At 40.4% G+C, this 26,615-nt stretch overlaps 3 protein-coding genes across 5 annotated transcripts; 2 read left to right on the top strand and 1 right to left on the bottom strand.

The window, feature by feature from the left end:
* Positions 1 to 209: 209 nt before the first annotated feature.
* Positions 210 to 5,489, top strand: pheta2 (PH domain containing endocytic trafficking adaptor 2). The gene is made up of 4 exons (XM_078270166.1): positions 210 to 551; positions 1,265 to 1,353; positions 1,466 to 1,769; positions 3,844 to 5,489. The coding sequence occupies exons 2-4, from the start codon at positions 1,273 to 1,275 to the stop codon at positions 4,311 to 4,313; spliced, it is 855 nt and encodes a 284-aa protein (XP_078126292.1). The 5' UTR covers positions 210 to 551; positions 1,265 to 1,272; the 3' UTR covers positions 4,314 to 5,489.
* Positions 5,490 to 11,387: 5,898 nt separating this feature from the next.
* mylpfa (myosin light chain, phosphorylatable, fast skeletal muscle a) lies at positions 11,388 to 14,532 on the top strand. The gene is made up of 6 exons (XM_078269316.1): positions 11,388 to 11,423; positions 12,729 to 12,804; positions 12,892 to 12,996; positions 13,536 to 13,614; positions 13,780 to 13,828; positions 14,431 to 14,532. The coding sequence occupies exons 1-6, from the start codon at positions 11,388 to 11,390 to the stop codon at positions 14,530 to 14,532; spliced, it is 447 nt and encodes a 148-aa protein (XP_078125442.1).
* Positions 14,533 to 15,398: 866 nt separating this feature from the next.
* tbc1d10b (TBC1 domain family, member 10b) lies at positions 15,399 to 26,587 on the bottom strand. 3 transcript variants are annotated; one of them, XR_013503038.1, is made up of 11 exons: positions 26,107 to 26,587; positions 24,079 to 25,086; positions 23,215 to 23,314; positions 22,997 to 23,104; positions 21,756 to 21,862; positions 21,231 to 21,345; positions 20,029 to 20,094; positions 19,758 to 19,947; positions 19,361 to 19,515; positions 18,213 to 19,197; positions 15,399 to 17,909 (listed from the first exon to the last, which is right to left on the bottom strand). XR_013503038.1 is itself a non-coding variant. In XM_078268906.1 (10 exons), exons 2-10 carry the CDS (start codon positions 25,065 to 25,067, stop codon positions 18,268 to 18,270), a joined length of 2,760 nt encoding a protein of 919 aa, XP_078125032.1. In that variant the 5' UTR covers positions 25,068 to 25,086; positions 26,411 to 26,587; the 3' UTR covers positions 15,399 to 18,267. The 3 variants fall into 3 exon arrangements, 2 of the variants coding, with proteins under 2 accessions (XP_078125032.1, XP_078125031.1); XM_078268906.1 differs by having other exon boundaries at positions 15,399 to 19,197; positions 26,411 to 26,587; XM_078268905.1 differs by having other exon boundaries at positions 15,399 to 19,197.
* Between the last annotated feature and the right edge of the window lie 28 nt (positions 26,588 to 26,615).

Consider the following 26,615-nt stretch of genomic DNA (forward strand, 5'->3'; position numbering starts at 1 on the left):
ATACACAAGTTATATCTGAAAAGAAGCTGTAGCCTACATCCCCCTGAAGAATCAACCACTTAAAGGACTTGTGCTCTACACACCACCAGAGATTAAAATAAAAGTCACCTAAAAAGGACAAAAAAAGTAACACAAATGCAGAAGTGAGAGAGCCGAGGCAAATACATCAGACCTCGAACTCCACTTAAGCATCCTGTGTCTCATTTCCAGGTAGCAGTTCTCATCAGTGACTGCTTGGTTCAGCTGATCCGCCAGCTCAGGGCAGACTCAAGCAGAGAGGAGAGAAAGAATATAATATGTCAGGATTGTGTTACCAGGAAGTGGGTCGAGTTATTTATATTTCAACACTCGTCCTCTTGTACCCGAGGGAGAACCAATGGTAGTAACCTGAAACTATATATTCAAACATTGTCTGGTTCTGGATGCATCAAACAATTGGCTTCATGTTTGGGAACTCTAAGGACCAAGGAAAAGAGATCTGTACATGTAAATAATGTGGCGACTGTGTGGAAGGGTAAAGTGACCCTGTGAGGGACTCAACATTGGCAGAGGTAAGTCTGAGTCACGGTCTTCTATTCTGTCACTGCTGTCTGAGTCACTATACAAGTAAATTATATGGAAGGTGGACAAGACATGTTGTATTGGTATTGCCTTGGCTTTATTACTGTTATTGTCATTATCACTAATAAATGCATATTATTTGACTGTAGTTGTATTAATTCAGTACATGCGGAGTAACAGTATGGTCCTGGTTTTTAGTTCACTGGGTAACACTGACAGCTGCTTTTAAACCTCAAGTGCATCCTCCTAATAATATTATTATTATTATTATTAGCCCCGGTCAAGATGGGGCTAGTTTTTCTTCTTTATATACAGTTTCCAGCAGTTCTAAACCTAGGGGTGGGGCGCCTCCAAAGGGTCACAAGATAAATCTAAAGGGGTCAAGAGATAAATTTACCTCTTTGGGGTTCAAGCAAATATTCAGACAAAACCATTCCAGAGGGAGACACATCTCTTTGGTGGAACTCAAAACAAATCATACACATCTGAAACATGACAAGGGGCCTCAAATAAAAAGTGTGAGCATAATTGGAGGATATTAAAGATCTACTGAATTGAGCCTAATAAAAAAGTGATTATGGTTTGTAGTTACAGTAAAATCATGTCACTATTTCTGGAATATGTTCTACAGCTACATTTCATGCAGTTTTTAGTATTAGTATTAGTTTTTAGTAGTATTAGCATTCTTAATGTTCTTCTTCAGGTTTTGGGATGAAGCTCCATGAGAAGATGTTGACCCATTACCTTTCATGCACCTCTCCTGTAGATAAAGAGGGATATCTCTACAAAAAGGTTAGGCTAAACATTAAACACACACAACATGAAATAACTGAATCTTAAGTAGTCATTTCCATGTGATAGCAAATGTAATAATTCTGCTTTACTTTGACATTTTTATTTATAGAAAGAGAGAAATGCCACCTACCAGCGGCGGTGGTTTGTCCTGAAGGCAAACCTGCTTTTCTACCAGGAACGTCCAGCTGACCGACACCTGCTGGGTGTCATTGTGCTGGAGGGGTGTGCCGTCCGGCGCTCGGAGCCTGATGGACAGTTTACCTTTTCCCTGGTGTTTGAAGGGCCAGGACTCAAAACCTACAGATTTGCAGCAGGGGATGGTCAGACTCAAGAGAGCTGGGTTAAAGCTTTGCTCTCAGCCAGCCACTGTTACCTCTCCCTGCTGGTGAGAGACTTGGGGAGGCAGTATGAAGGTGTGTTATGTGGTGTGGCCCTGTTCTTAGGTTCTTAGGTATAGACTGAAGTTCATGGTTTTTTTGTACGTTTTTTCTTGTTTTTTCTAGGCTATTATTCTAGGCAGTTTCTGGTGCAGTAAAATGAGAAAATCACTGCAACTCTTACAGTGGGGCAAAAAAGTATTTAGTCAGCCACCAATTGTGCAAGTTCTCCCACTTAAAAAGATGAGAGAGGCCTGTAATTTTCACCATAGCTACACTTCAACTATGAGAGACAAAATGAGAAGAAAACAAATCCAGAAAATCACATTGTAGGATTTTTAATGAATTTATTTGCAAATTATGGTGGAAAATAAGTATTTGGTCAATAACAAAAGTTCATCTCAATACTTTGTTATATACCCTTTGTTGGCAATGACAGAGGTCAAACGTTTTCTGTAAGTCTTCACAAGGTTTTCACACACTGTTGGTATTTTGGCCCATTCCTCCATGCAGATCTCCTCTAGAGCAGTGATGTTTTGGGGCTGTCGCTGGGCAACACGGACTTTCAACTCCCTCCAAAGATTTTCTATGGGGTTGAGATCTGGAGACCAGAGACCACGACCTTGAAATGCTTCTTACGAAGCCACTCCTTCGTTGCCCGGGCGGTGTGTTTGGGATCATTGTCATGCTAAAAGACCAAGCCACGTTTCATCTTCAATGCCCTTGCTGATGGAAGGAGGTTTTCACTCAAAATCTCACGATACATGGCCCCATTCATTCTTTCCTTTACATGGATCAGTCGTCCTGGTCCCTTTGCAGAAAAACAGCCCCAAAGCATGATGTTTCCAACCCCATGCTTCACAGTAGGTATGGTGTTCTTTGGATGCAACTCAGCATTCTTTCCCCTCCAAACACGACGAGTTGAGTTTTTACCAAAAAGTTCTATTTTGGTTTCATCTGACCATATGACATTCTTCCAGTCCTCTTCTGGATCATGCAAATGTTCTCTAGCAAACTCCAGACGGGCCTGGACACGTCTGGCACTGCAGAATTTGAGTCCCTGGCGGCATAGTGTGTTACTGATGGTAGCCTTTGTTACTGGTCCCAGCTCTCTGCAGGTCATTCACTAGGTCCCCCCGTGTGGTTCTGGGATTTTTGCTCACCGTTCTTGTGATCATTTTGACCCCACGGGGTGAGATCTTGCGTGGAGTCCTGGATTGAGGGAGATTATTAGTGGTCTTATATGTCTTCCATTTTCTTATAATTTTTCCCACAGCTGATTTCTTCACACCAAGCTGCTTACCTATTGGAGATTCAGTCTTCCCAGCCTGGTGCAGGTCTACAATTTAGTTTCTGGTGTCCTTTGACAGCTCTTTGGTCTTGGCCATAGTGGAGTTTGGAGTGTGACTGTTTGAGGTTGTGGACAGGTGTCTTTTATACTGATAACAAGTCCAAACAGGTGCCATTAATACAGGTAACAAGTGGAGGACAGAGGAGCCTCTTAAAGAAGAAGTTACAGGTCTGTGAGAGCCAGAAATCTTGCTTGTTTGTAGGTGACCAAATACTTATTTTCCAGAGGAATTTGCAAATAAATTCATTAAAAATCCTACAATGTGATTTTCTGGATTTTTTTTTCTCATTTTGTCTCTCATAGTTGAAGTGTACCTATGACAATTACAGGCCTCTCTCATCTTTTTAAGTGGGAGAACTTGCACAATTGGTGGCTGCCTAAATACTTTTTTGCCCCACTGTATATCTGTCCAGATACAGCCAGCAGCCAGTAAGCTTAGCACATAACCCCCTGTAAAACCTCAAATTGTTGTTTTTAAACTTTGTATTTTTGTATAGATTAAACAATCAAAGTATAAGATATCTTAATAGTGGGGCTGATAGATTCATTTTGTTGCCCGTTTCCCCATGTAGTGCTAAGATAACCGGCTGCTGATTATACCCAAACAAGAGAGTGGTATCAATCTTCTAACTCTGCCAGAAAATATTTTCTCAAAATGCCAAACTATTCTTCTGCAAAAGGTGCTATATACATAATTGTTCTATAATTAATTATTATTAATAACCTATGTTTTCACAATTTCCTGTTTTCCATCTGCAGAAGCTAAACAGCAACAAGGCTCTGGTGAATCCCATCCCAGCTCCTCTGTCAGTGCTCTCAAACAGTCCACCCCCAACTTCCTCTTCCCTGTGCAGGGGCCAACAGCAGTGGTCCAGGTGGGGAGAAGCTTCAGTGCCGGGACTGCTTTACAGGCACCATCAATACCCACTAAAGTGGTGGCGAAAAAGTCCCCGAAACTGTGGCCCAGGAGAAATGCTCACGTCACACCACTTAATGGACCGGCACCTTTGTATGGTGAATGGCCTTTGGTGGATCTTGATCCACTTCAGGACTTTAGCAAACTTCATGATTATTATGGCCAGGAAGTGAAGAAAGCCAGAGAGGAATGGCTGAGAAGTCGACGAGCAGAAGAGGAACACAGTGATGGAGATCTCATCGACCTGGGGTTGAAAGAAAACCTGAGCGTTAGAGACCATTTAAGAGGAAGTGAGACGGAGTGTTTCATGTAAAAAAGGAACTGAACCTGAAGTGTCTAACTGTATTTAACAACAAAGAGTTTGAGGCCCAGACACTTGTACATGTGCTAAATGTTCCTCCATTTCATATGATGAGTTTATATCATTTCTGTTAGTTTTGTTTTACAGAAAGCTATAATTTTCCTGAGCCAAACAACCTTAAAGTGTCCATGGGCTGCAACAAAGAACAAGCAAGGAAGCAAGAGTGTGGGTACTGCGTTATCTGCACATCTGCACCTTTTAGACACAAAGCAGTGTGTCAATAGGTATATTTCATAGCATTTTGACTAACGTTACTGATATTAACAATATCTACGTTTTATTTAAGTGTCTAAGTAAGCCATGACAGTGTAACAGTGAGCCAGCATGCACAATAACAGGACCCTGAAACTGAAGCAGCTGAATGAAATTCAGCTATCATTAACTGTTATAGTTACACTTGTGATTTACGTGCTGTGACATGAAAAACGCCCATTCCTTGTTTGTTTACTCCCTTCTAATTGCAACCTGCCCACCTGCCACTAAGCAGTTATGCATGTGGTGCAATTATTAAGTCCATCCATGGCATATAGCAGTATTGAGCAAAGATTATATGTTTTTGTCATTGCATGAAAAAAATAAATTGATCTGTAGCCCTATGATACAAACACAAACATGACTTTAATATACTAGTTCAGATCATAAAGGTTTAAAATAAAAAACGTTTTTTTACTGGAAGAATTACAAGGACACTTTAAAATGTCCTCCATGAAAAACCTGCTAACCCGCACACCTGCTGCTAATTGCATTGAATATATTCCTATACAGTCCCCTGAGCAGTTTGGTGTTCAAATGGCAGAGAAAGGTTGTTTGATGGAGTATTAAGCAAAGAGTATTATATATTTTTCATTGCAAAAAAATGAAAAATAAAATTGGTCTGTTGACTTCTGTTTAATAATCAATTAGTTGGCATACTCAGCCATGCATATGATTTAAAATAAGATGCTGCTGTGGCCGGGTTGACTCAGTGGGTAGAGCATGGCGCGCACATATACTGAGAGGTCATAGCCTCGACGCAGAGGTCCAAGGTTGGAATCCGACCTGTGACGATTTCCTGCATGTCTTCCCCCTCTCTCTCCCCTTTCTCACCTAGCTGTCCTATCAAAAATAAAGGCGGAAAAGCCCAAAAAAATAATCTTAAAAAAAAAAATAAGATGCTGCTGATACAAAACAATGCAAAGAAATAATTTCAAATTGTTGTCCAGATTGTGAAATTTGATCAAATATAGAAACAGTTACTGATAGAATTATAGGTAAATATATAGAAATAAGCATGAAATACCATGTGGGTGAGTGTGAGGCAACAAGGATAGGAAACACATGCAGACATTGCAGGCAAACAGCACTAGTTAAGGGGTTTATTGTAAATGTGAAAATACATAAGCTTACTGGCATGCCCAAACAGAGGTAGTATTAAGTCCACAGGGTAGTTAAAAGGGCAGATAAAAGTGCAGGCAGGTACAGGTAACAGGTTACCAGTTGCAGGTCCAAGATAACAGAGGCTCAAAAGCAATATAACAAAGCAATATTGACAATTTGGGGAAAATGGGCTGGTACTGCAGAGCCAATGAGGAAAAGTGGGAGCAGGTGGGCAGGAAAGGTCAGGTGATGGGAATGGCTGAAAGGTGAGTGGCTGGATGAGAGTCAGAAGATTGGGACAGGTGGGAAAATCAGAGGGCATCTAGTGAACAGACTGGCAATAAAGGTAGGAAGGGAATGTAGCTGAGATGGACAGAGAAGAAGAATATGACACGAGAAGTTTCCATTTCATATAACAGGCCTTTTTGCCCTGCAGATATTTTGACTTATCATAGTAGGGGAAAGCACAGGTGTCACTAATAACATTGACGGTGGTTCCATATATTCAAGTGTCCTAGTAAGCCATGGCAGTGTGACATTGTGCCAGCATGCACAATACATTACAAATTATTATTTTATCTAACCATAAGGCTACTTTAAGAAGACATTTGTGGAAAACACAGAGAACACTGAACCTTATGAAGTTAATTTGCACTTCCTTTTTCTGGCAAACAAATCACTAAGCCAATGAAGCATCAGACACTATATGACAGTCAGTGGATGACTGTAAACAGCAGAGGGCGCTGCAGGCACAGTGTGCTGCAGTGAAACACCTGATTTAGAGACTGTAAGCCATCTATCTGTGGTGTAAGCAGTGTGTGGTTGAGTCAGAAATAGCACAGTGAATTATGGAAGTATGCAAGGGACATAAATAATGCAGCTGGTGTTAAAACTGACAGGTTAAATATTTTTTGGGAAATTATTATTGAGTCATCCACTCATGTACTTGGATCATTACAACATGTCTGTCTGTAATTTCCATTGAATCCATTGGGTTAATAAGACAAGGCAACATCAACAGAAAATCAACAACTATACATGACAGAATATAATATAGCGTAAAAAACAAAAGCATCATATAAATGCATAATTTGGGATATTGATAGAGGAGATCAAGTGCATTTTCAAGAAAGTGCCAAAGTTTAATAAGCTTTATAATTAAATTGTTCATTCAGTCTCCTCTGAGTTCAATGAAACCAGGCTGAAAAAGCAAAAGTTGACATCTGATCTGCCCTAAACGTATAATTTACTGTATAGTGATTCATGTAGCACAATCATATGGAGTCAAATAACAAAACAGGGCAACCTGAAGCTGGTAGGTACTTATACACACCAGAATATACAACATACAACCCTGTCGTCTGACATGTCACGGAAGTTCCATGAGGCCTCCATAGGACAAGCTGGGAGCTTCTCCACATTCCTGTACCTACAGACGGACATACCAATCAACTAATAAGTGATATATGGCTTCAGAGGAGCGTGGCGACATGTGTCACGTTACAGCATCGTCCCCTTGAAATGTCCACATATCTGTATGTAAACACTTCCTCTCAATAGCAGCGTGTAAACACATTGTGAAGGGAGACCTACAACTGTGTTGTAAAGTCAGGTAACTGCAGAAGCTGACACGTCTGTGAAAAGTTTAAGATGACACAGCTTATTTTCAATGATAACTGACTCATAAAAATGAGTGGGCCAAATGTTATTGCAATAAAAAAGATATTTAGAAGTTTAGAAAGAGAGCTATTATTTCGCTCTCTTTTTTCAACGTATTTATTTCTAAATGCAGGACAGATTAAATAAAATATTACAAAGTGACTTTATGTTTCATAGAACAAATTAGCTTTATGCCTAAAATCTTGTCACACAAAGAAAAGGCAGAACATTTAGAGTTTTTGTTATTATATCAATTATTTATTCATCATTATTATTAATGATATCAAGTGCTATAAGTACAGAATGTAAAATGACTTCAAGGAATATGACAAACCAGAAAAAAAGTTGTTGAAGGTAATAATAATGTAATCTTTATTAATCCCGCAAGCAGAAATTACAATATTTTCACTCTGTTGTTATTACACACAAGCCTGAATTACACACACGCAGTTGGGGGGTTTGGTGCCTTTGCTCAAGAGCACCTTGGCAGTGCCCAGGAGGTGAACTGGCACCTCTCCAGCTACCAGTCCACCACCATACATTGGGGACTTGAACCAACAACCCTCTGGTTCCCAACCCAACTCCCTACTGACTGAGCTACTGCCACACTAATATGCTATAAATTATTATCATATTAAATATAAATTATATATTATTTAGGTAGTAAACTCATGTGAAACCCAATTGCTAGCAGACAAACCTTTAAACATTCTTTTAAATGTCATAATCATCTCTTGATCTATCCACAAATGCTTTAATATAAAATCAGTGTCTCCTGAATTGCTGAACATAATACCTAATGTTTCCCTTAATTTTCTGGATTAGGATATGGTACACTCTGTTTAAATGAACCTTAAATTACATTTCAGGCTTGAATATGATCTTTTCAGGTCACATTCTGTTGTTTTACCCTTTAAAATTACTGCTTCCAAAGACATTCCACCATCATTTTAATATGAAAAATTTAAGGGACATTTTAAAGTGTAAGGGATTTTGTTTCATATTGAATGTAAAGCCAAAGTGCAAAACACATATCATGGAGTCAATCTATCAGTTTAAACCTACACCTCTTGTTTAAAAGTAGAAATCACAGTCAAACCGTGGTGTGTGACACATTTCATTCCTGTGACAAGGTGGTGAAAATCAAGTGAACCTGCGGTCAAAGATCAACAGAAACACAAGGGGAGGTCTGGGGCACTGGATGTCCTGAACACCCAAGATAAACAACCGTGTATCTAATCCAAATTACTGCAGGAGTGAAAACCAGTGAAGAACAGAGACATGACTCATGATTGAGAGATCAGTGGAAACACAAACAATCACGACCAGAGAGCTGAGAGAGGCTGCAAAAAGTCCTCCAATAGAAAAGATTAACAAAGTTATTAATGAAATGAAAACAGATCATCTCTGAGGTAAATTTGGATATAACACCTGAAAAAACTAATGAAGAAAAGCATTTTGTTCTCAGGGCCCGGCGCATTGGCAGACTGTCCAGTTTATTTAGCTATTTTGGTCGCCCTCAGCTGCCCCTTTATGCACTTATGGGAATGTTGGCTGCCATCACCCTGCCAAGTTATCCCCATATATATTTTAGGGGGACGAATGGTGGGTATAGACGGCGCAAGAGTGGGGGGCGAGGGGGCAAACAGGTGGGGAAGTGTTCCTGACTAAGGCCAATCATCAAACAGACACCTTTGTGCTGAAGAGAAAGCAGGACTGCAGCCAGGGGTTAATAGGGCTTTCACTCACTTTCAAACTAAAACAAACAAAACAGGAAACAGACACAAGACACCCACATTAACATACATCACTACCCAGTCAGAAAACACAGCCATAACTGATGGAATGAGATGTTTAGACACTTCAACGAGTTCTGCTCATAATAAATATTAGAATTTGACTTAAGTATTACCTTTTTACGCGTCTTTATACTTCTACTCTACGACATTTTAGAAGCAAATATACTTTTTACTAGTTGAAAGTTAGTAGTTGCTTTACAAATTAAGTTTTTATATAAACAGGGCGACCTCTACATTGAGAACCCCTGGGCTAAACTACCAACATGTAAATACCAGTCACATTTTTCTGCAGAACAAGCACTTTTACTTTCAATACTTTAAGTATATTGTGCTGTTGCTTAACCCTGATGATGATTATGAGTATTAATAGTAGTTGATTAACATGAAGTCATTCTTATTCATCGCAGTTCATTAAAACTTTAAATAGTATTATCTTATAATAATATAATATTGAACAGTGAGATTGTCAGATAGTAAAATGTGTTGTTTTTACACCCTTTTAAAGCAGTCACACCTGGAATTATTATACTTTATTTTCATTGATTAAATTAATTATGTCAATACCCCTAATTCATCATGATAGAGTAGAACAAAAAAGTTATTAAAAAAGGAAGGAAAAATGAATAAATAAAGATGTGTCCTTAATAAAGTGAAGTTTTACAGTATGTAATACATACTTATACATACATACAGTTGTGTGTGAGAATTATTTTCTATTTTATTCATTATTATTATTATTATTATTATTATTATTATTATTTCAGTTATTTTAAATATTGCCTTGTGCAGATTTTCAAAGACAAACTAGAAATATTTGCTCTTCCATATTGTTTGTTGTGTGAAGAGATATTTTAATGAGATGCTATTTTGGAATTAGCTTAATGCAATAATATATAATTGGTGTTACTAAATTTAACATTAACATCATATCAACTTTAAATAAGTGAGCGGAGCTGTGCACATACAGGGTAATAGCTTCATCAGTTGCTGATCTTATAGAATGCCTGCATTTCAGTCCGTAATATAGCAATGGACATCACAAACCAAAAATAAAGTCAGCGAGTAGCTGCTGTGCCTCTCTGCAGGCAGATGAAGGTGGACAGAAGGAGGGTGGACAGACAGTGTCCAGTGGTCCAACAAGCATCTATGTCCCGAATGTCCTTATTAGTCCACGCGAGACTGCAAACCTGCAGCATGGTCCCTCAGCTATCAGGTTTACTTAATTCCAAGACTCCTGGGTCTATTTCTAAACTCCTGTAAAGTGATACGCTTCCTCGCCATTCTGTCTCCTTCACTTTTGCCATCAGTTTATCCTTGACCATCCTCTCTCTCCTCTCCCTCTCTCTCCCTCTGACCCTCTCTCTCTTTTTTATCCCCATCCAAACTTGAGGCTGTGGCTAAAGTTAGATTGGCCTGCAGAGGGGTATATAAGCCCCCGGGGATGTTGGTATAATGCGGCTTCACACTATCTTCTCCTTCTTGATCAGCCAAACCTCCACTCATACCGTCTCAAGATGGTGAGTACTTCACACATCTCTTCTGGTGGAAATATCTACAGGGGAATCAACCCAACCTTATGGATTAACTCAGCTTTTTGATGCATTTAAAAAAAAAATCTAAGTTTGAAATAATATTAACAAAGAAGATGGGAACATTTGTTATCACTTCCAGTAGATGAAGTGATTTTGGACATTTTTCTTGTGGATTTGAGTGTGGATAATTGCAGTTCCTGGTAATGCAGTTTTAAGGATTCTTGGGTATTAATGTGTTGTTAAATTTTGTTTTACATAATGCACTTCAGATTGCATGCCAAACTCAAACATCTAGAGGGTAAAATTAAAGAAAAGAATTTAAAAACAAACCAAATGCATATTGGTAGTCAGATCAAAATCGTCTGAACTAACGCGAGGATTGCACCTGAATGTGTAGGATCTGCTAAAGCAGTAAACAATGCAAATGAAAGAAGTTCATAAAGAGAAACGACTCTTTTTGGTGGATAGATGCAAGTATACATCACATAATCTTAAGAGGTCATAAGCTAAAAGGTTGGGAACGTTTGCCTGTACAACACTCAGTAGCATCGTTATGAGTTTTTAGCCAAAATCTAACTGACTTACCTACATATTTCACTCTTGTGTTTGTTCTCCAGGCACCAAAGAAGGCAAAGAGGAGGGCAGGAGGAGGAGATAGCGGCTCCTCCAATGTGTTCTCCATGTTTGAGCAGAGCCAGATTCAGGAGTACAAAGAGGTGAGGTTTGTCCATGCAGCCACACAGCAATACTCCCTCCTTTTTTTTCTACTGTATGAGCATCATTCATGGCAGCCTCAGCAAGCATTTAACAACTTCTGGTTAATAATCAATAGATAGACCTAAAGAGCCTCAGATTCCAAATTGAAGCTGGTGTAATTTAAGTTCAATTTCTTGGAGCCGGTAACCAAAATTAGACTTTGGTTAGCAGTTCCCGGATCCATTTTCATAGCTGTTGCTATTTCTCGTGCACCCCCTCTACTCCCCTGACAATTTAATCATCATGAGAATGTCATTAGGAGGAGCTCTGAAATTTCTGTCACCATCTGAAGCTTTCCACATTTTGTTCACCTTTGACCTCCTCAACCAGCTGTCACTCTCCTTAATGCAGAAGGCTGCGAGCCCAAGCAGAACAACAGGACCTCGATAGGCTTATTGTATCGCAGAACAAACTTCAGTTTTATGTGTTCAATCTCAAAATAACTTTTTGAAGATGATTTGATGAGCAGAGCAATAAGACCAAAAAGGAGAAAGTGTAAAAGTAAGGCATGAAGGGCGTGTGTTGGAGTTCAGTAACATCAGGGAGATTTTACAAGGATGTGCTGCCAAGAGATTGGATAATTATGGTGTCAGGGTTTTCAATGCATTGTCGAGGGATATGTGCTGCGAATAGGAAACATGCCTTGTGTGATAAGTGATACGGATGTCTTGAGTGCAACTTTGGGAATGTATGACATGATGATTAGGGTGATCTTAGCACATTGCACTAATGGAAAGATAGCAGCGGGTGTGTGTGTGTGTGTGTGTGTGTGTGTGTGTGTGTGTGTGTGTGTGTGTGTGTGTGTGTGTGTGTGTGTGTGTGTGTGTGAAAGAGAGAGTAGGAAGGCAGGGATGTGGCATGAGATGAGAGTTCAAGTTCAAGTCCAAGAGGTTATCTTAAGTTTCATAGATGTAAGTCACCCAGCAGGGTGAACAGATCAGACAGCTGTTCCCTAATGATACTTTCCTAAATTAACATGTAAGAAAAGACTTGGGCTACCTTACGCAAACCGCACCCCCCCCCTGCCCCCCCCCCACTACAATCTCCGGGTGCAGCCTTTTTCTTGCACAATATCCTCTAACAACATTTGTAAAGCACTGTGTCAGAGATACTAGCCAGCTGCAACTTTAATGGACAAAGTGATGACAGAGGACTCCCTAAAAGTATAAAGAGGTCTCACCCTGTACCTCCACACAGCCCATCTTTCCATCTGTCCTAAGTGCTTTCTTCAAGTATTAAACCCAGTCTGCTTCTCTTCTTTGTAGGCTTTCACAATCATTGACCAGAACAGAGATGGTATCATCAGCAAAGATGACCTGAGGGACGTGCTGGCTTCAATGGGTGAGTGGTGGTGGGATAAATCTACAGTAGAAAAGCATGGGTTTCATGGTGTCTCGTACTAATCCAATTTTTTTTGGGGCTGTTCAGGCCAGCTGAACGTGAAGAATGAGGAGCTGGAGGCCATGATCAAGGAGGCCAGCGGCCCCATCAACTTCACCGTCTTCCTCACCATGTTCGGAGAGAAGCTGAAGGGTGGGCGTCTAATTTTCATCAACTGTTAATTTTCATTACACTGAAGTTGACTAAAGTATCTACAGTCATTAGTCAACCTTAGTATAGCTAGTCAGGTACTGTACTTTAGTACACTTTGGCGGTACTTATACTTGAGTATTTAGATTTCATGCTACTTTATACCTCCACTACATTTCAGAGGGGAAACTTTTACTCCATTGTATTCACAGTAATAGTTACTTTTAAGATTTTATATATAAAGCACATGGTTAGTTTATAACATATTATGCATCGTTAAAGATTAAACTACCCAACAGTGTATGAAGTAGTTTAAAATTACCAACAACAACATTAAATATCAATAAATCAATGATAATGATCCAATAATATAATAACAACATAACACTGATTCAGGCTGTTCTGTATAATGAGTACTTTTACTTTTGATACTTTAAGTACACATTGTTGCTTATACTTTTACTTTACATTTTGAATGCTTTTCCCACCACTGTCAGTCAGTGTAAAGGTACACTAGCCTGTCCTGTTCATGTCCTCCCCAGGTGCTGACCCCGAGGACGTTATTCTTACCGCCTTCAAAGTCCTGGACCCAGAGGCTACTGGAAGCATCAAGAAGGAATTGTGAGCTTTTAAAAAAAAAAAAAAATTATATATATATATATATATATATATATATATATATATATATATATATATATATATATATATTTGAATGTTCAACATGCTTGTCCAAATAGGATCAATTCAGATTTTGACTCCCAAAATGTGCCTGTTTGCTTATTCTAGCCTTGAGGAGCTCCTGACCACTCAGTGCGACAGGTTCTCAAAGGAGGAGGTAAAATCACCAACCTGTTAGAGGAATACTGCATGTTTTTGGCAGACTGGTTCGTTGGTCTAACATTCACCATATCCTGAAGTGTTAATAGTCAGCCAATCATCCACCTACAACACATAGATTTGCTTTTGTGAGTTTATTTAACAGTCATAGAAATATTGAATTAATTAAATATAATTTACAAAAGAAAGGGAAAACAACAAAGCATGGGATCCATGTGGGGTATACATTTCTTGATCAACTGCCTTTATGTCTATATTGTCTTTAACTTAATATTATCGTGACTATGAAAGTGTCCTCGTTGTTTGCAGATACCATGATCCATTTCTCTCATTTTCTGGAGGGCCTCTCCCGCTTATTCCATTGGGAAAATGTCATGTCAAAACCTTAAAGGTTAACCTGGGCTAAAATCTAAAAACATTTTTAAGTAACTTCCTTTAAAGTGTGAGCTGTCTCAACTTTTAACAGTTTTTTTAACAGTGAGGAGAAAACTTGACCTATGGACCAGTATCTCAAAAACATGGTGCATTCCTTTAAGGAACATCAGTAAGATAGTACCTCTCCTGCCATGCTGAATTTCCAACGCTCATTTTCCCCCTCAGATTAAGAACATGTGGGCCGCCTTCCCCCCAGATGTTGCTGGCAACGTGGACTACAAGAACATCTGCTATGTCATCACACACGGAGAGGAGAAGGAGGAGTAAAGACAAAGCTAGAAGACAAGAAAGACAGCAATCCCTTTGCAATTCTGCCTTCCCTGCCCTTTTCTTTCCTCCTCTTCCTTCTTCGCTTACCTTTTGTGTAAACCCATGTGCTCAGCCGTTCATATTCAAACCAAAGACTTGTCACACTGACACGAGGGGGCTGATGCACATGGGGTGTCTATGTTTGCTTATGGTGAATAGGGGTGATTTTTAATAAAATGATCCTGTAACATTATTTCCATCAACAAACTTTTCTCAAAAACCTTCTTTCCTTGCAACCATCTTCTGTCTTCTCACCTCTATATTTCTGTCAGCTCTGTCACTTCCACCTGTGAGGTGTTTGTGTTAATGAAATGTGTCCCTCTGCTTCCCTCAGTATCTGAGCAGAAGACAGGTTTTCTATTGGAAAGGGGGGCAGAGAAATATATGAGGACCTCATTCCAAATTTTGAAGACGTCCTCTTGAAAAAAGGTGAGAGGAGGGAGAGCATTTGCAGTTTAGAAAAAAATCAGTTGCCTCCTTAAAGACGTTTTCCTTGAAAAGTGAAAGAAAAAAGACTGGAGTGGAGAGAAAGAGCCGAAAGAAAACATTCAAGTCTTCGATTTCTTTCCCTTCGCTCCTTCCTGCAACCATTAAATCATCTTTTTTTCCCATAAGCTGAACTCTTCCTAGCCTTTCCTCTGTAATGAATAAAAGGGACAAACTGTGAATAAAACCTCTTTCCTTTTGTAAAATAATGTCTCTGTTCAGTGGCTCTGTGGGAGGAAACAAGTCTCATCACTACTAAGATGAATCACGATAGACAACAGAACATCCTCCACATTTCAATAGGACAAACGCTAAAAAAAGACAGAAACACACGATGATGTAATATATTATGGTTTATTACTCATCACAAATGTCATTATCATCAATTAAATACATCAGTTGTAGATCTGAAGGAATGAATTCAATTAGCTATGATTTTATTTCACTTTCGCAAGAGTGACAATGTAAACTTAAAAACACAAAAGACATAACGGCAAGGGGAGAAAAAACAGCTGAAACACTTCTTTAAATATTTGCATCAGTTGGTATTCACTCCCAATCAACTGTAATCAAGAACGACAATTTCAGGATCAATGCAGAAATGCACAAACGTCCTGATAGAAATGGATTTCTTGATTTGTCAAGAAGACTGTCTTGATTGCAGTGCTAAGTGCCGACTCCACAAGTTAGAGAGATTATTAATTTGATCACGGCATCTCGAGCCCTCTGAAATACAAGAAATAACAAGAGCTGCAAGGACATATTGCTCATAAAATATTGTACCCCACAGGCATGAAAGTGTGCTCAGAAAAATACCTACTGAAGCACAAAATTCTTATTTCCCATGGCACCAATCTAAACATCACGATGAGAGGTGAAATCAGTGCTTCCGTCACCACACGCCATCAACAGTCATGATGGAGGATGGTTTGCATAGATGTGTTCAGGTTATCCTCACTAACACTAATCTGTGCCTATGAATGCACTGGCGTCAAAATAGAGGAGGGAGGGAGTGTGATATTTATATATTTAAATGACAGCCATGTGAAGACCTGAAATAAGTGAAAAACAACAAATATGCAGGACATGTTGGCTACAATTACACGAAAGTCCCTCTAATCCTTAACTACAAAAACAGTACAGTTAGAGAGCAATGTTTCTTGCTATCAAATGGTTTTATACTAACTACCTGGCACTATTCATCGTATAATGATGGGGTTCAGTGCAGTTTAATGTATGCATAAATATGTTACAGTACAGACACTGAGTGTAAATAGATTAGGGAGTTAGTCCATAAGTCATCATGAATGTTACAACACAATTTAGTGACACAGACATACTCAAGACCTTAAAGAACTATTCAAAGCTCCTAAATCACCTCTTAGTATATATTACAGTACGATTAAGACCTTCAACTCCCAGAAGTTCTGTCTGAATCACTCGTCTTACTGTTTATTCTGTCGGAGGCCCATTTTCCCCCTCAAGTCTATTTAATACTGCACTTCAGTAAACTGGAAACCCATGAACCTATAGTTGACCAAACCAACAGTGACAGTAAACTTAAATAATAGCAAAGACATGCATCGAGTTTGTTGTGAAAATCAGAGGACTTAGCGTGCACAGAAAAAAATTAAATTAAACACAAATTATCCCCCCTGCAACTACACTGTGTAGTCGGCCATCGTTCCAGTCAACCAGGTGTCTCTCACTCACATAGAAAAATAGTCAGATCCAAAATAATAATAATAATAATTCATAATATACTATATTTGATTAAATTAACCACTTTGTACATAAATACATCAGAGCCCGAACGTCAAAGATCAGAGGTTAATGCTACATTGGCACACCTGGCACCTCCAGTCAAGTGGCTTCCTATATGTCCTCGAAGCAGATTTCAAAGTACGAAACCGGCCCGTTGAGACTCCCGTTTTCTACGTCACTAAACTAACGGAGTGGTTGAATTCAGTGGTACTTTTTGACAAAATCACAAGTGCAAAAATCATCCTTCATTCTCTTAAGATACTTCAAATCACATTCTAATGGGTTAATGAACTTACGTTCTTACCCATGCTGAAATTTGGCGAAATAAAAACACATGCGTAGGATTTTGTCCATCAAAAGCAAAATAATACTAATTTTACAGATGGACATTTGGTCTGCAGGACTTGTGCACGGGCACCGCTGGATATTGCATGTTTTTATGCCACCAGTTTATCGATAACGTGCCTGCTTTTTGCAAAAATCAACCTCAAACACAAGAAATGTAATTGAATTAAAACAATAAAATGCTCCCCGTGTGTCGTTTTGTCGGAGACAAAAAAACACAAACGAATCACTAAAAAACAGCCACAACTTTATGGTGTCTGGTTGTATTCTTAATTTTCTCCCTCTTTTTTTCGGTGTACATCCCTCCATTTCCCCTTCAGATTTATTCCAATGACAGAAGAATTTGGGGAGAACCACTTCGGATTCAATGGTTTGCAGCCAGAGGGAGTCTGAAAACAGGGAGGCCACACATAGAACACTAACACATTTCACTACACTACTAAGGCACACACTCACTCACAACATTGAACACGACAATAAATACAATCTCAACAACATTACTAACATTTCTGTCTTCTGCCTGTGTTTGAGACGACTTTGAAGTTTTCTTTTTTGTCAGAGGCATCCAGATAACCTGTCCACAGATGAGAAATGACGGGGCATGTTGAGTAGAACTGGATCCTATGTACTGTAGGACTTTATTTACATCCTCTATGGCACCGTAACTATTTCTGCAAACCTTCAGTTCAACAATCCCTTCAATGTCAATGAAGTCTGTTTCTCTAACCACTGCCATCCATCTGTTTAAAAAAAAAAAAACAAGAAAAAATAACTAAAAGAGATAACGACTGTAATTTGTCTTTTATCCAGTTGATTTTTTTCCCATTTTACTAAAACTCGGTGAAAATGAAAGCATTGACTCTCCCCTCCCCCGCCCACCAGGTGCTATTAAAATTATGATCCAGTTTTCTCCACCATAGTCCTGGGACTACGTTAAGTCTTTGAAATAATGTGTTTTACAGGAAGACATCCCATTTTTTTTTTTTTTTTTTTTTATTTATTAATACTACTATCTGTTTCTGGGGGTCTTTTGTTCCCCTGACCTCTTTTTTTTGTTCAGCGTCCCTTTTCATTATCCTGGAATGACGGGGTGGAAAACTAGGCCGAATCTCTTGCTGCTGCATCTCCATTTTTGTCCTCAGCTTCTCCTCCCCCTTTGTCCTTTTTCTTCCCCCCTTTCTTCTTCTCTTTTTCTAGCCTCTCTTTCTCCTTTCTGAGCCTCTCTTTTTCAGCCTTGTCCTTTTCTTTCTTTTCCTTCATTTTTTTCTTCTCCTCTTCCTTTTCCTTCTTCTTGCCTTCTTTGTTCTTCTTCTTCTTCTTTACATCTTCCTCACCAGTTGTGGCATCAGCCGCTGGCACAGCTTCTTTTTTTGAATCTGAAATTAGCAGCAGAGGGGCGTTGTTTGCAGTGGGAGAGGGGATAGTAGAAGTAATTTGCTCAGAGACAATCTTAGGGGAGGGGGATAGAGTGCTAGGCGGTGGTGCTGTGCTTTGTGTTGGGGCCACAGCAGTAGGCTGGCCCTGTGCTGAGTTGTCTTCTGTGGCCTGAGCAGGCCCACGTGATGAGCCAGCTGCACTCCCGACTAAGGTGCTCGGAATGTGGGGTGCCTGTTCCCTCTGACCTGCCCCTGGAGGAATAGGTGGTTTATGGCTGAGGCCTCGTTCTGGGCTTGATGTTACTACAGGTCGGGACTGATGCATCAGGCCCTCCATTCCTGATGGCCCTGAGAAGGAGCCCTTCTTGGTTTGGGAGTGGAAAGGAGCCTTTGACCTGCGGAAGCCAGGGAGTGAGAGGAGGCTGGAAGAGGCCCTGAGAGGTCCTGGTGGAGGGATCTGACTTCCCAGGAAAGAGAAGCTGCCGCCGGAGCTAATGGAGGCGGCTCGGCGTTTGTACTCGAAGATGGCCCTCGTACCGTGGAGGCGGCGGCCTGGCTGGTGTGTCAGCTCCCCTCTGGACTCCTTCCACTTCCTCACCTGAATACGGCACTCCCTCTCTATGAGCCCTTCCGTCACTGGGAGAATGATAATCTGGACGACACATCAGACAAGGACGAGACAGACAGAGGAAGTGATGATTACTAGACTGGGCACTACAGGACAAAGTGACTCATAACTTGTGTCGCTGAGGAAAAACAGAAGCAGGTTTCGTTTATGTACACAGGGTCTTTGAAGCTAAGAGAAAGAGACCCACCTCCTGTACCAATATGTCCTCTCTGATAGTGTCAGGTGAGATGTTCCTTAAACGCTCCATGGTTTCATACATGCCCTGTAGTTCCCGAAGTTTATCCACAGAGCCAAGCATCTGTTTCAGTAGCACCAGGCCCACACGAAACACTATCTTCACCCCTACAACCAGAGACTTAAGTCAGGTTTTTGTCAAACTATGGACCAAAAATATAACTGAATTTGACAAATCCTTACAACTGCAGAAAACTTTTCTACCCAAGCAAGCATAAAATGTATCCAATTTCTTATTAGATCTTTATAATTCTTCACCAACTAGAGTTAAATGTAAGAAAACGGTTACGTAGGAAAACAGTTATGAACAGACAAGAGAGCTGGCCGAACCATGTGAATATAAATGGTACCTTCACAGAAGAACATGTCCCATACACGCAGTACACTGGCCCATGGTAAGGTGCGTGAGAAGATGCACATGAACCACTCAGTCATGTAGAGAATCGGGTCAATCTTGAACTTCTTAAGGTGACGGTACGCCATTGGGCACGTACGCTGTAACAGGGAGAAGAAGATCTCGCCATCCAGCTGGATCGCTTCCTAAAAGACAAAGACTATGTGTAAATTTAAAGTAAGAAAATTGACACGAAGGTCTGACAAAGAGTTAGTTCATTTACTCACCAGGCCAGCACTGTAGTAGCCGGGAAGGTACTTCTCGCATATCTGGACGAGGCACCAAAAAGCTTGCTGTGAACAGAACCAATTTATAACAGTTCAGGTTGGCAATCAACCGCAAATGAGGTTGAAATGTTGAGCTGTGAGTTGAAACATAATTGCATCAATTCCTACTTTTGTTTCCCACTTCTTTTTGGAGCTCTTTTAAAAATGTTAATACGCACATTATAAATTGACTAAATCTTCTCACGCTTGCTCGTCATTTATTTGTTGTGTGTAAATGACGGCAAGGCTGTGTTGTGATGAAGAGATATATAGTGATGTATGAAAAAAATTATATACACAGCCTTCCTGTCCTTCTGTTAAACAGAAAACGGCCGGCAATTTAAACTGCGACAACGCTTTCAGTAGATAAAGATACACCGTTTGTACCATTCATCAACTACAGTAAACGAAAAACCCTCACACAGACACCTATCGGCATATACATCCATTTACATATGGGACTGAATTAACTCAGGTTTCAAACTGTCAGAATATTCATCAGATAGGTCTATGTGGTCACTTTGCTGTAAAAAGATTGGCCCGGACAGAGCAACTGTAACTTGAGTCCTGTCTGTATCACACATGCTTGATATTTGCAGGACACCTTGTCGATTGCTTCAGTCTGGTCAGTGAAGTTTCAGCGGTGTCACCAGTCTGCTACTATTTTTAATTCAGCACTTTGTTTCGCTGTCTCCCACGCCCACTCACTTTTTCTCATGAGCAGTGAAGAGGGATAAACATAAACCACGATTAAACAAAAAACATACCATGACTTCTGATAAAGCATAACCACTCGAAAAACTGCATCTTGTGGTGTGCTACATAGGAATGTTAACTCACTGTCCTATGTTCCCAATGGTCAGGCATCAAGTTCATATTCTTTCATCTCATCATACAGTATGCAATCATACAGTTTGCATTTGACCTATGATGACATCTTGTTTTGGATCAAGTAACACAAAAGGTAAATTGTTAAGTATTTCAGATTTTTCTATTTAGTAGTCCAGGTAACATAATTTTAATACAACTCAATACCATCTTATATATTTATGACACTTTGTAAAGTATCAGACTGTTCAGTAATAATTTCAGAACTGACACGGATTAACCCCTTTCCTTTCCCACCTAGTGAGAACCTGTACCCCATTGGCTCAGCCCCTCACCTCAGCAGGCATATGCATGAGCAGCACTGCAGCCACTGGAGCCTGGGCCTGGCAGTAGCCCTCATCAGGCCGGTAGATAGTGTAAGCCTTCAGGATCCGGTACAGATCCTGTTGCCTGCAGGAAGAAAGAAAAAAAATGATCTGGGAATAAAATAATCTTGACACTACATCTCAATCACTTATCTTCTAAAAGAAAATGTATTTTTATATTCTTACATGTATTGTGACTTTTTATTCTTTATTAATTGTGTCCATTTTTTAATATCCTCTGTTGGTATCATTTTCTGTATGACATTGTCAGTTTTTGAATTTTTATGGGTCTACCATTTTTTACAAATTTCCTCTATTTACTCCTAATTCACACCGTTTTCTTGGTTGTATCCTGTAACCAGTTACTCCAGGATCAAACATTGTCTGCTAATGGTTACATAAAGTTTGTGCATTGGAGTCAGAGTGCAGGTTTTTCTCGTCAATCGTGTGTTGTGTGCTCTGATGTAAAACAACAACAGGTTGTTGTTTTTTTACCCGTGGCCACCACGAGCAGCAAACATCTCATGGAAGGGGAACTGTCTGTGGAGATCCTTCTCTATAATGTCCAGCCATTTAGCTTCCCCCTGCTCTCTCTCCAGCTCCTGCAGTAAAAAAAACACATTAGATACAAGTTCTAGAAAAATTCTCGTTAACTCATGGAGAAAGTTTCTAATCAGCCATCGAAGTGGATTAGGCTGCAAAGCCCTTAATGAAACCAGATTTGAGAGTCTTCCTCAGACAACACAAAGAATATCAAGCAGACTGCTAGGACCCAGCCGAGGCCAGACCTCCCTCCGGCGTGGACACAGAGGCAGGGCAGGCAGGATTACTGGTTCTGATAAGAGGCTTACAGCATGCAAGGTCTGCGCCTGTGCCCCTTTCGCACCCTTCAAGCTAATATGGTCCTTTTCAGCCACAACTTCCCATTACAATGAGCCACACTTTGAGCCAGTGAATCTAAATACTGTAGCTTCTTCACTGTCTTCAAATTAGTCTCAACCCAGCTACGACCAACTTTATACAAAGAGATAGAGAGAGAGAGAAAGACATTCAGCACAGATTTGAAGAATAAAAGATCTAACTACATTTTCATATTTAAGTGCATTTGTGGAACGTAAAAAATATAAATTTTGGGGACATTAGTGTTGTTTACAATAAGATAAGGGTGAAAGATACTGAATGAAACAGGATCGGTACTGTTTCATGCTTTTATTTTATTTTAATTTTTTTCTTAATCTTTTTTATCTTAAATACTAGGGGGCCTGAATCCATGTAAAATGAACTGTACCTTCAGATATCACGATATTCCTGACCAAATACCTCGATGATGATATTGCGACAATATTATAGGCTTGCCGATTGGTGCTCTAACTATCTTCACAATTAGATTTCAGATAAATAATCATCAGTACCGTGGATATACGTAGTAAAAGGCAAATAATTAAACAGCAAGAACAGTCTGGTAAGTTCAGAAAACTATATCACTAACTGTAATGCAGCCTTTATGACCAGGAAAGACAAAACTGAAGCTATATTACGATATCCAAAATCTAAGATGATATATTGTCTCATATCACAATATCGATATATTGCCCGGCCCTAACTATACCTACATATTTGTTGATGACAGCTTCTTAGAACTCATGTTTTTTGTCATACCCCTCACCCTGTGTTACATTTTAAAATGTTATTTAAAAAAAAAAGAAGTTAAAAAGACAACATGGTCACATTAATACCTCAAATTTTCCAGGGTTGGCATCTAGGAGCTCTTGGCTGTTGGACAGTAGCTGCCAGGCTTTGGCTCTGAGAGAAGATGGAATCCCCTTCCTGCAGCGCAACTTCACCTTTAATGCACAAAAAGACACACATAATGCTTATGGCATTAGGTATGGTAAAACTAATCTAAGTATATCTAAAACACATCCAAACACATCTAAAAAGCTGACATGTATACCTTCTGGAAGCGATGTTTGATCCACTTATCCCAGTTGTGGAACATATCAAGCCATTTTACCTCCCTCTGTCGGGCGACATCAACTCGAACATCCTTTTCACTGTAATAGAGAGTAATACATGATGCCATTTTTTACTTTGAACTGGGAAGTACTCTTTTTACACTCCTAAATATTGCACTCTGATACGTTTAGACATTTGTAATTCTATGGCACAAATTAATTACCTCACTTTCTCTATTACGATAATTTGCACAACATTATGCTGAATGGCTCATATACAGAACAGCCTTAACATTGACCAGAATGCACTGCCACTACTGATGGATACTACATCAATACAGTTTTAATTATTCAACAGTGGAAGAGCAATTAGCTTGTTAGAAAAGTAGAAGCAAATCTCTGAAAAGAGAGGAAGAGAGCAGATAGGCATGAGAGGTGATACCAGAGACACACAGTCAGTACATATTGAGTCACAAAAACGCTCTCAGCATTATCTGAGTCAGACCAAGGGGAGATAAAGAATGGACAGATATGTTTAGAGCAGCAGACAAGAAGAGAAAGACAGGAAATAGAGGGTGAGACCGACAAGAGGGGAAGATCTCTATGGGGCATATGGATGACAGAGTGAATAAGATGTTCAGGGAAGGCAAAGGGACAGATTAAAAGGAAGATAGTCAGGATTTACATTTATCTGTAAACCAATTATGTGGCCATTATTTAGGCTTTCAAACAGCTATACTGAATATGCTTCTTTACTTTTAGAAGATCTCAGACATATCTGTTAGATATAATAAAAACACAGTGATCAATATTTTGCACAGTGGACGGGAGTGTGATTAATTAGTTTATGTCCTAATACTTACGCGCTTTCACTGTACTGACTCCCACCTAGGAAGCCATATTTATCAGTGCGTCTGACAGCCATGCCATTGATTTCAGAGTCGGAGCCCACGGAGCTGCCATCCTCTCCCAGCCCAGATAGAGACTCCAATGTCCCCGACATTAGGCTGGCTGACTCTAGGTAGCTGAGGGTGTCAGGGGCCGGCCGGGGCCTGGGCAACGGAAGTTCTGGCTCGTAGATCAGTGGGACAGTAGGGCTGGGGTGTTCGGCTCTGGTAGGGGTGCTGGGCAGTTCTGCTTTCCACGCTTCACTTGGAGTGTCGGGCTTTGGGGAGAGAGGAGGAGGCTGTCTTTGAGGGGTTTGTGCTTGTTGCAGGGGCTGAGGCTTCTCCTCTTCAGCTGTTGCTGCTGTATCGGTGAATGCCGGAGAAGCAGGCGTGGGGTTTGAAGCTGCAGTAATTTGGGGTTGGCCCGCTGTAAAGTGACCATCATCCATGACAGGATTTGGATTGTGGGTGACATGCACATTGGGGTAAAGATTAGGACCAGGATTGAGATCAGGAGAGGGGGATGCCTGTTGCACTTCGCTTTGAGCCGATGGCTCACTTGACAGGGGTGGGGTCTCTGTTTCAGTAGTTAAGAGCTCTGCAGCTGGTAGGTCACTGGTCATTTCCTGCTTAATAACATGAGCTCCAGTCTCTGCATCTTTCCCTCCTGATTCCTCTCTCTGTGGAGCATCCTCGTGTACCAATAATGTGAAGGGGGTCTCAGCAGTGAGTTTGGGAGGACTCAAGGGTGGGTGGGGAGTTAAGGGTGACTGTGTGACAGGAGTGTTTTCAGTCAAAGCTTTGTCACTGTAGAGGTAAGACTTAGGTGTGGGAATCTCCCTGGCAGACTCTGGAGCAGGGCTGTTGGTAGCAGTGTGCACTGATGAGGATGGAGGGATGGATGGAGCTGCATGATGCTCACCCAGTGCAGGGGGAGATGGGGCTAGGGTGGAGATTTCCGCCATGGTTCCACTCTGATCTCTCCTTTACAAAAAGAGATAACATGATGGAGGTGAATTTTCCTTTGCCAAATAGCAGCTATCAGTTCAGTCTTAACTGTTGTAATAAATTACACCTGCAGCATGGATCATAAAAATCTGTTATAGTGGAGATGCAGATCTTCTCAGCAACAAGTCATGAGCCTGGCAACTTAAATGGTCAATGCATGATGCAAAAGATGACTAAAGTGTCTATGAAAATCAGACTTGCAGCCATTTTCTTATTTTGTGCATTCCTCTTCTTAAAACTAAAATAAATAATAAAATAATGAATAAATAATGGATTGGTGAAGCAGCCAAAGAAGTTAACTATATTTTGAAATCATGGAAATTCTTGGGAGACAGTGTGCAAACATACACAATCCATTTTTAACTGCAACTTTAAAATGTGATATTTTGGTATATTGTTTCTGTGAATAATAATGTTACAGCAATCGAGGTCTAAAGCTACATTTCCTCTTTTGCTACCTCGATGCCTATATCATACAGTAAAATTACTCAACGGTGGACTATATCAGCAACTTTATTTAAAAAAAGAACATGAAATCTCTTAGCAGACATCACACCAAAAATATCAAAAAACGTACAACTATAATATCCCGCATTAGCACAATTTTACTTTATCAGCGGGCTAGCCAGGATGGCAGAAACATTTTACTGTTGATAGAGCTGCATTAACCTGGCATTTGGTTATCAACAAAGCGCCCACGACAACCTTAGTGATCCAGTAATTTGCTTATGAAGCAGATCATGTCTGTAGTTGTTCAAGACAGCTATCGTTTTTATGCTAGAAGCTAATAACACCAGCAACTTTGTTGCCATATCCTCTCTTGAGGCCTCTCTTGAAGCGACTCAACTTCCCGATTCAGCAGACAGGAGCAATGGTTCACCAATAGCCAATAGTCAACACCCTCCCTCTCTCCCTCCCTGCCAGGCCGAACAGCGTCCACGGCCTTGTCCACCCGCTGCCCGGTCAATACAACTTCAGCTCTGCTGCTCAACTCACCCACGACCGGCGTGTCACTGTGATCCGTCCGCCTGGATAGCCAGGGGGTTCCTATCCGTACGCACCCCCCGCCACAGCTCCGGTTCCGCAACCTCCTTCGTGAAATGTAAATACGAAAAAGCGAGACCGGGGTAGGAACCGCTATATGGAGTGAGGACCTGGAAGAGCAAACGTCCTGCAATTGGCGAGCTAGCTGGCTAAGTTAGCAGCTAAATTAGCGTATTTTAGCCTATGTAACTATTAGCATTAGCGCCGATAGTGTTCTGTTTCTGTAGCCTAGCTTTTAGCTGAAGGTTTCGGTTACCTCGGTTAGACATTCGGACTTGCTGCGAAATTCTCGCCAAATTCAAGCAACCGTCTAAATAACAGTTCACAGTCTGAAAGAAAAATGACTTTCTTTGTTTAATTTATCCAAGCACAGCCACAGGGGTAACGTTACATCCAACACCAGCAGGCTGCATTTCCTACTGACAGCTACGTGCGTGTTCTCGTCAATGTCGTCGGTTACA

This window comes from Sander vitreus, chromosome 15 (genome assembly GCF_031162955.1).
Source record: "Sander vitreus isolate 19-12246 chromosome 15, sanVit1, whole genome shotgun sequence".
Taxonomy (NCBI): domain Eukaryota; kingdom Metazoa; phylum Chordata; class Actinopteri; order Perciformes; family Percidae; genus Sander; species Sander vitreus.

Bases quoted from the DNA above. Each gene is read 5' to 3' on its own strand.
- tbc1d10b (XM_078268906.1), bottom strand. From the start codon at position 25,067: ATGGCGGAAATCTCCACCCTAGCCCCATCTCCCCCTGCACTGGGTGAG. The intron at 23,315-24,078 runs GTAAGTATTAGG...TCTCTATTACAG, and splicing joins AGTCAGTACAGTGAAAGCGC to TGAAAAGGATGTTCGAGTTG. The intron at 23,105-23,214 runs GTATACATGTCA...TGTGCATTAAAG, and splicing joins TCAAACATCGCTTCCAGAAG to GTGAAGTTGCGCTGCAGGAA.
- mylpfa (XM_078269316.1), top strand. From the start codon at position 11,388: ATGTTTGAGCAGAGCCAGATTCAGGAGTACAAAGAG. The intron at 11,424-12,728 runs GTGAGGTTTGTC...TCTTCTTTGTAG, and splicing joins AGATTCAGGAGTACAAAGAG to GCTTTCACAATCATTGACCA. The intron at 13,829-14,430 runs GTAAAATCACCA...TTTCCCCCTCAG, and splicing joins ACAGGTTCTCAAAGGAGGAG to ATTAAGAACATGTGGGCCGC.
- pheta2 (XM_078270166.1), top strand. From the start codon at position 1,273: ATGAAGCTCCATGAGAAGATGTTGACCCATTACCTTTCATGCACCTCT. The intron at 1,354-1,465 runs GTTAGGCTAAAC...TTTTATTTATAG, and splicing joins AGGGATATCTCTACAAAAAG to AAAGAGAGAAATGCCACCTA. The intron at 1,770-3,843 runs GTGTGTTATGTG...TTCCATCTGCAG, and splicing joins CTTGGGGAGGCAGTATGAAG to AAGCTAAACAGCAACAAGGC.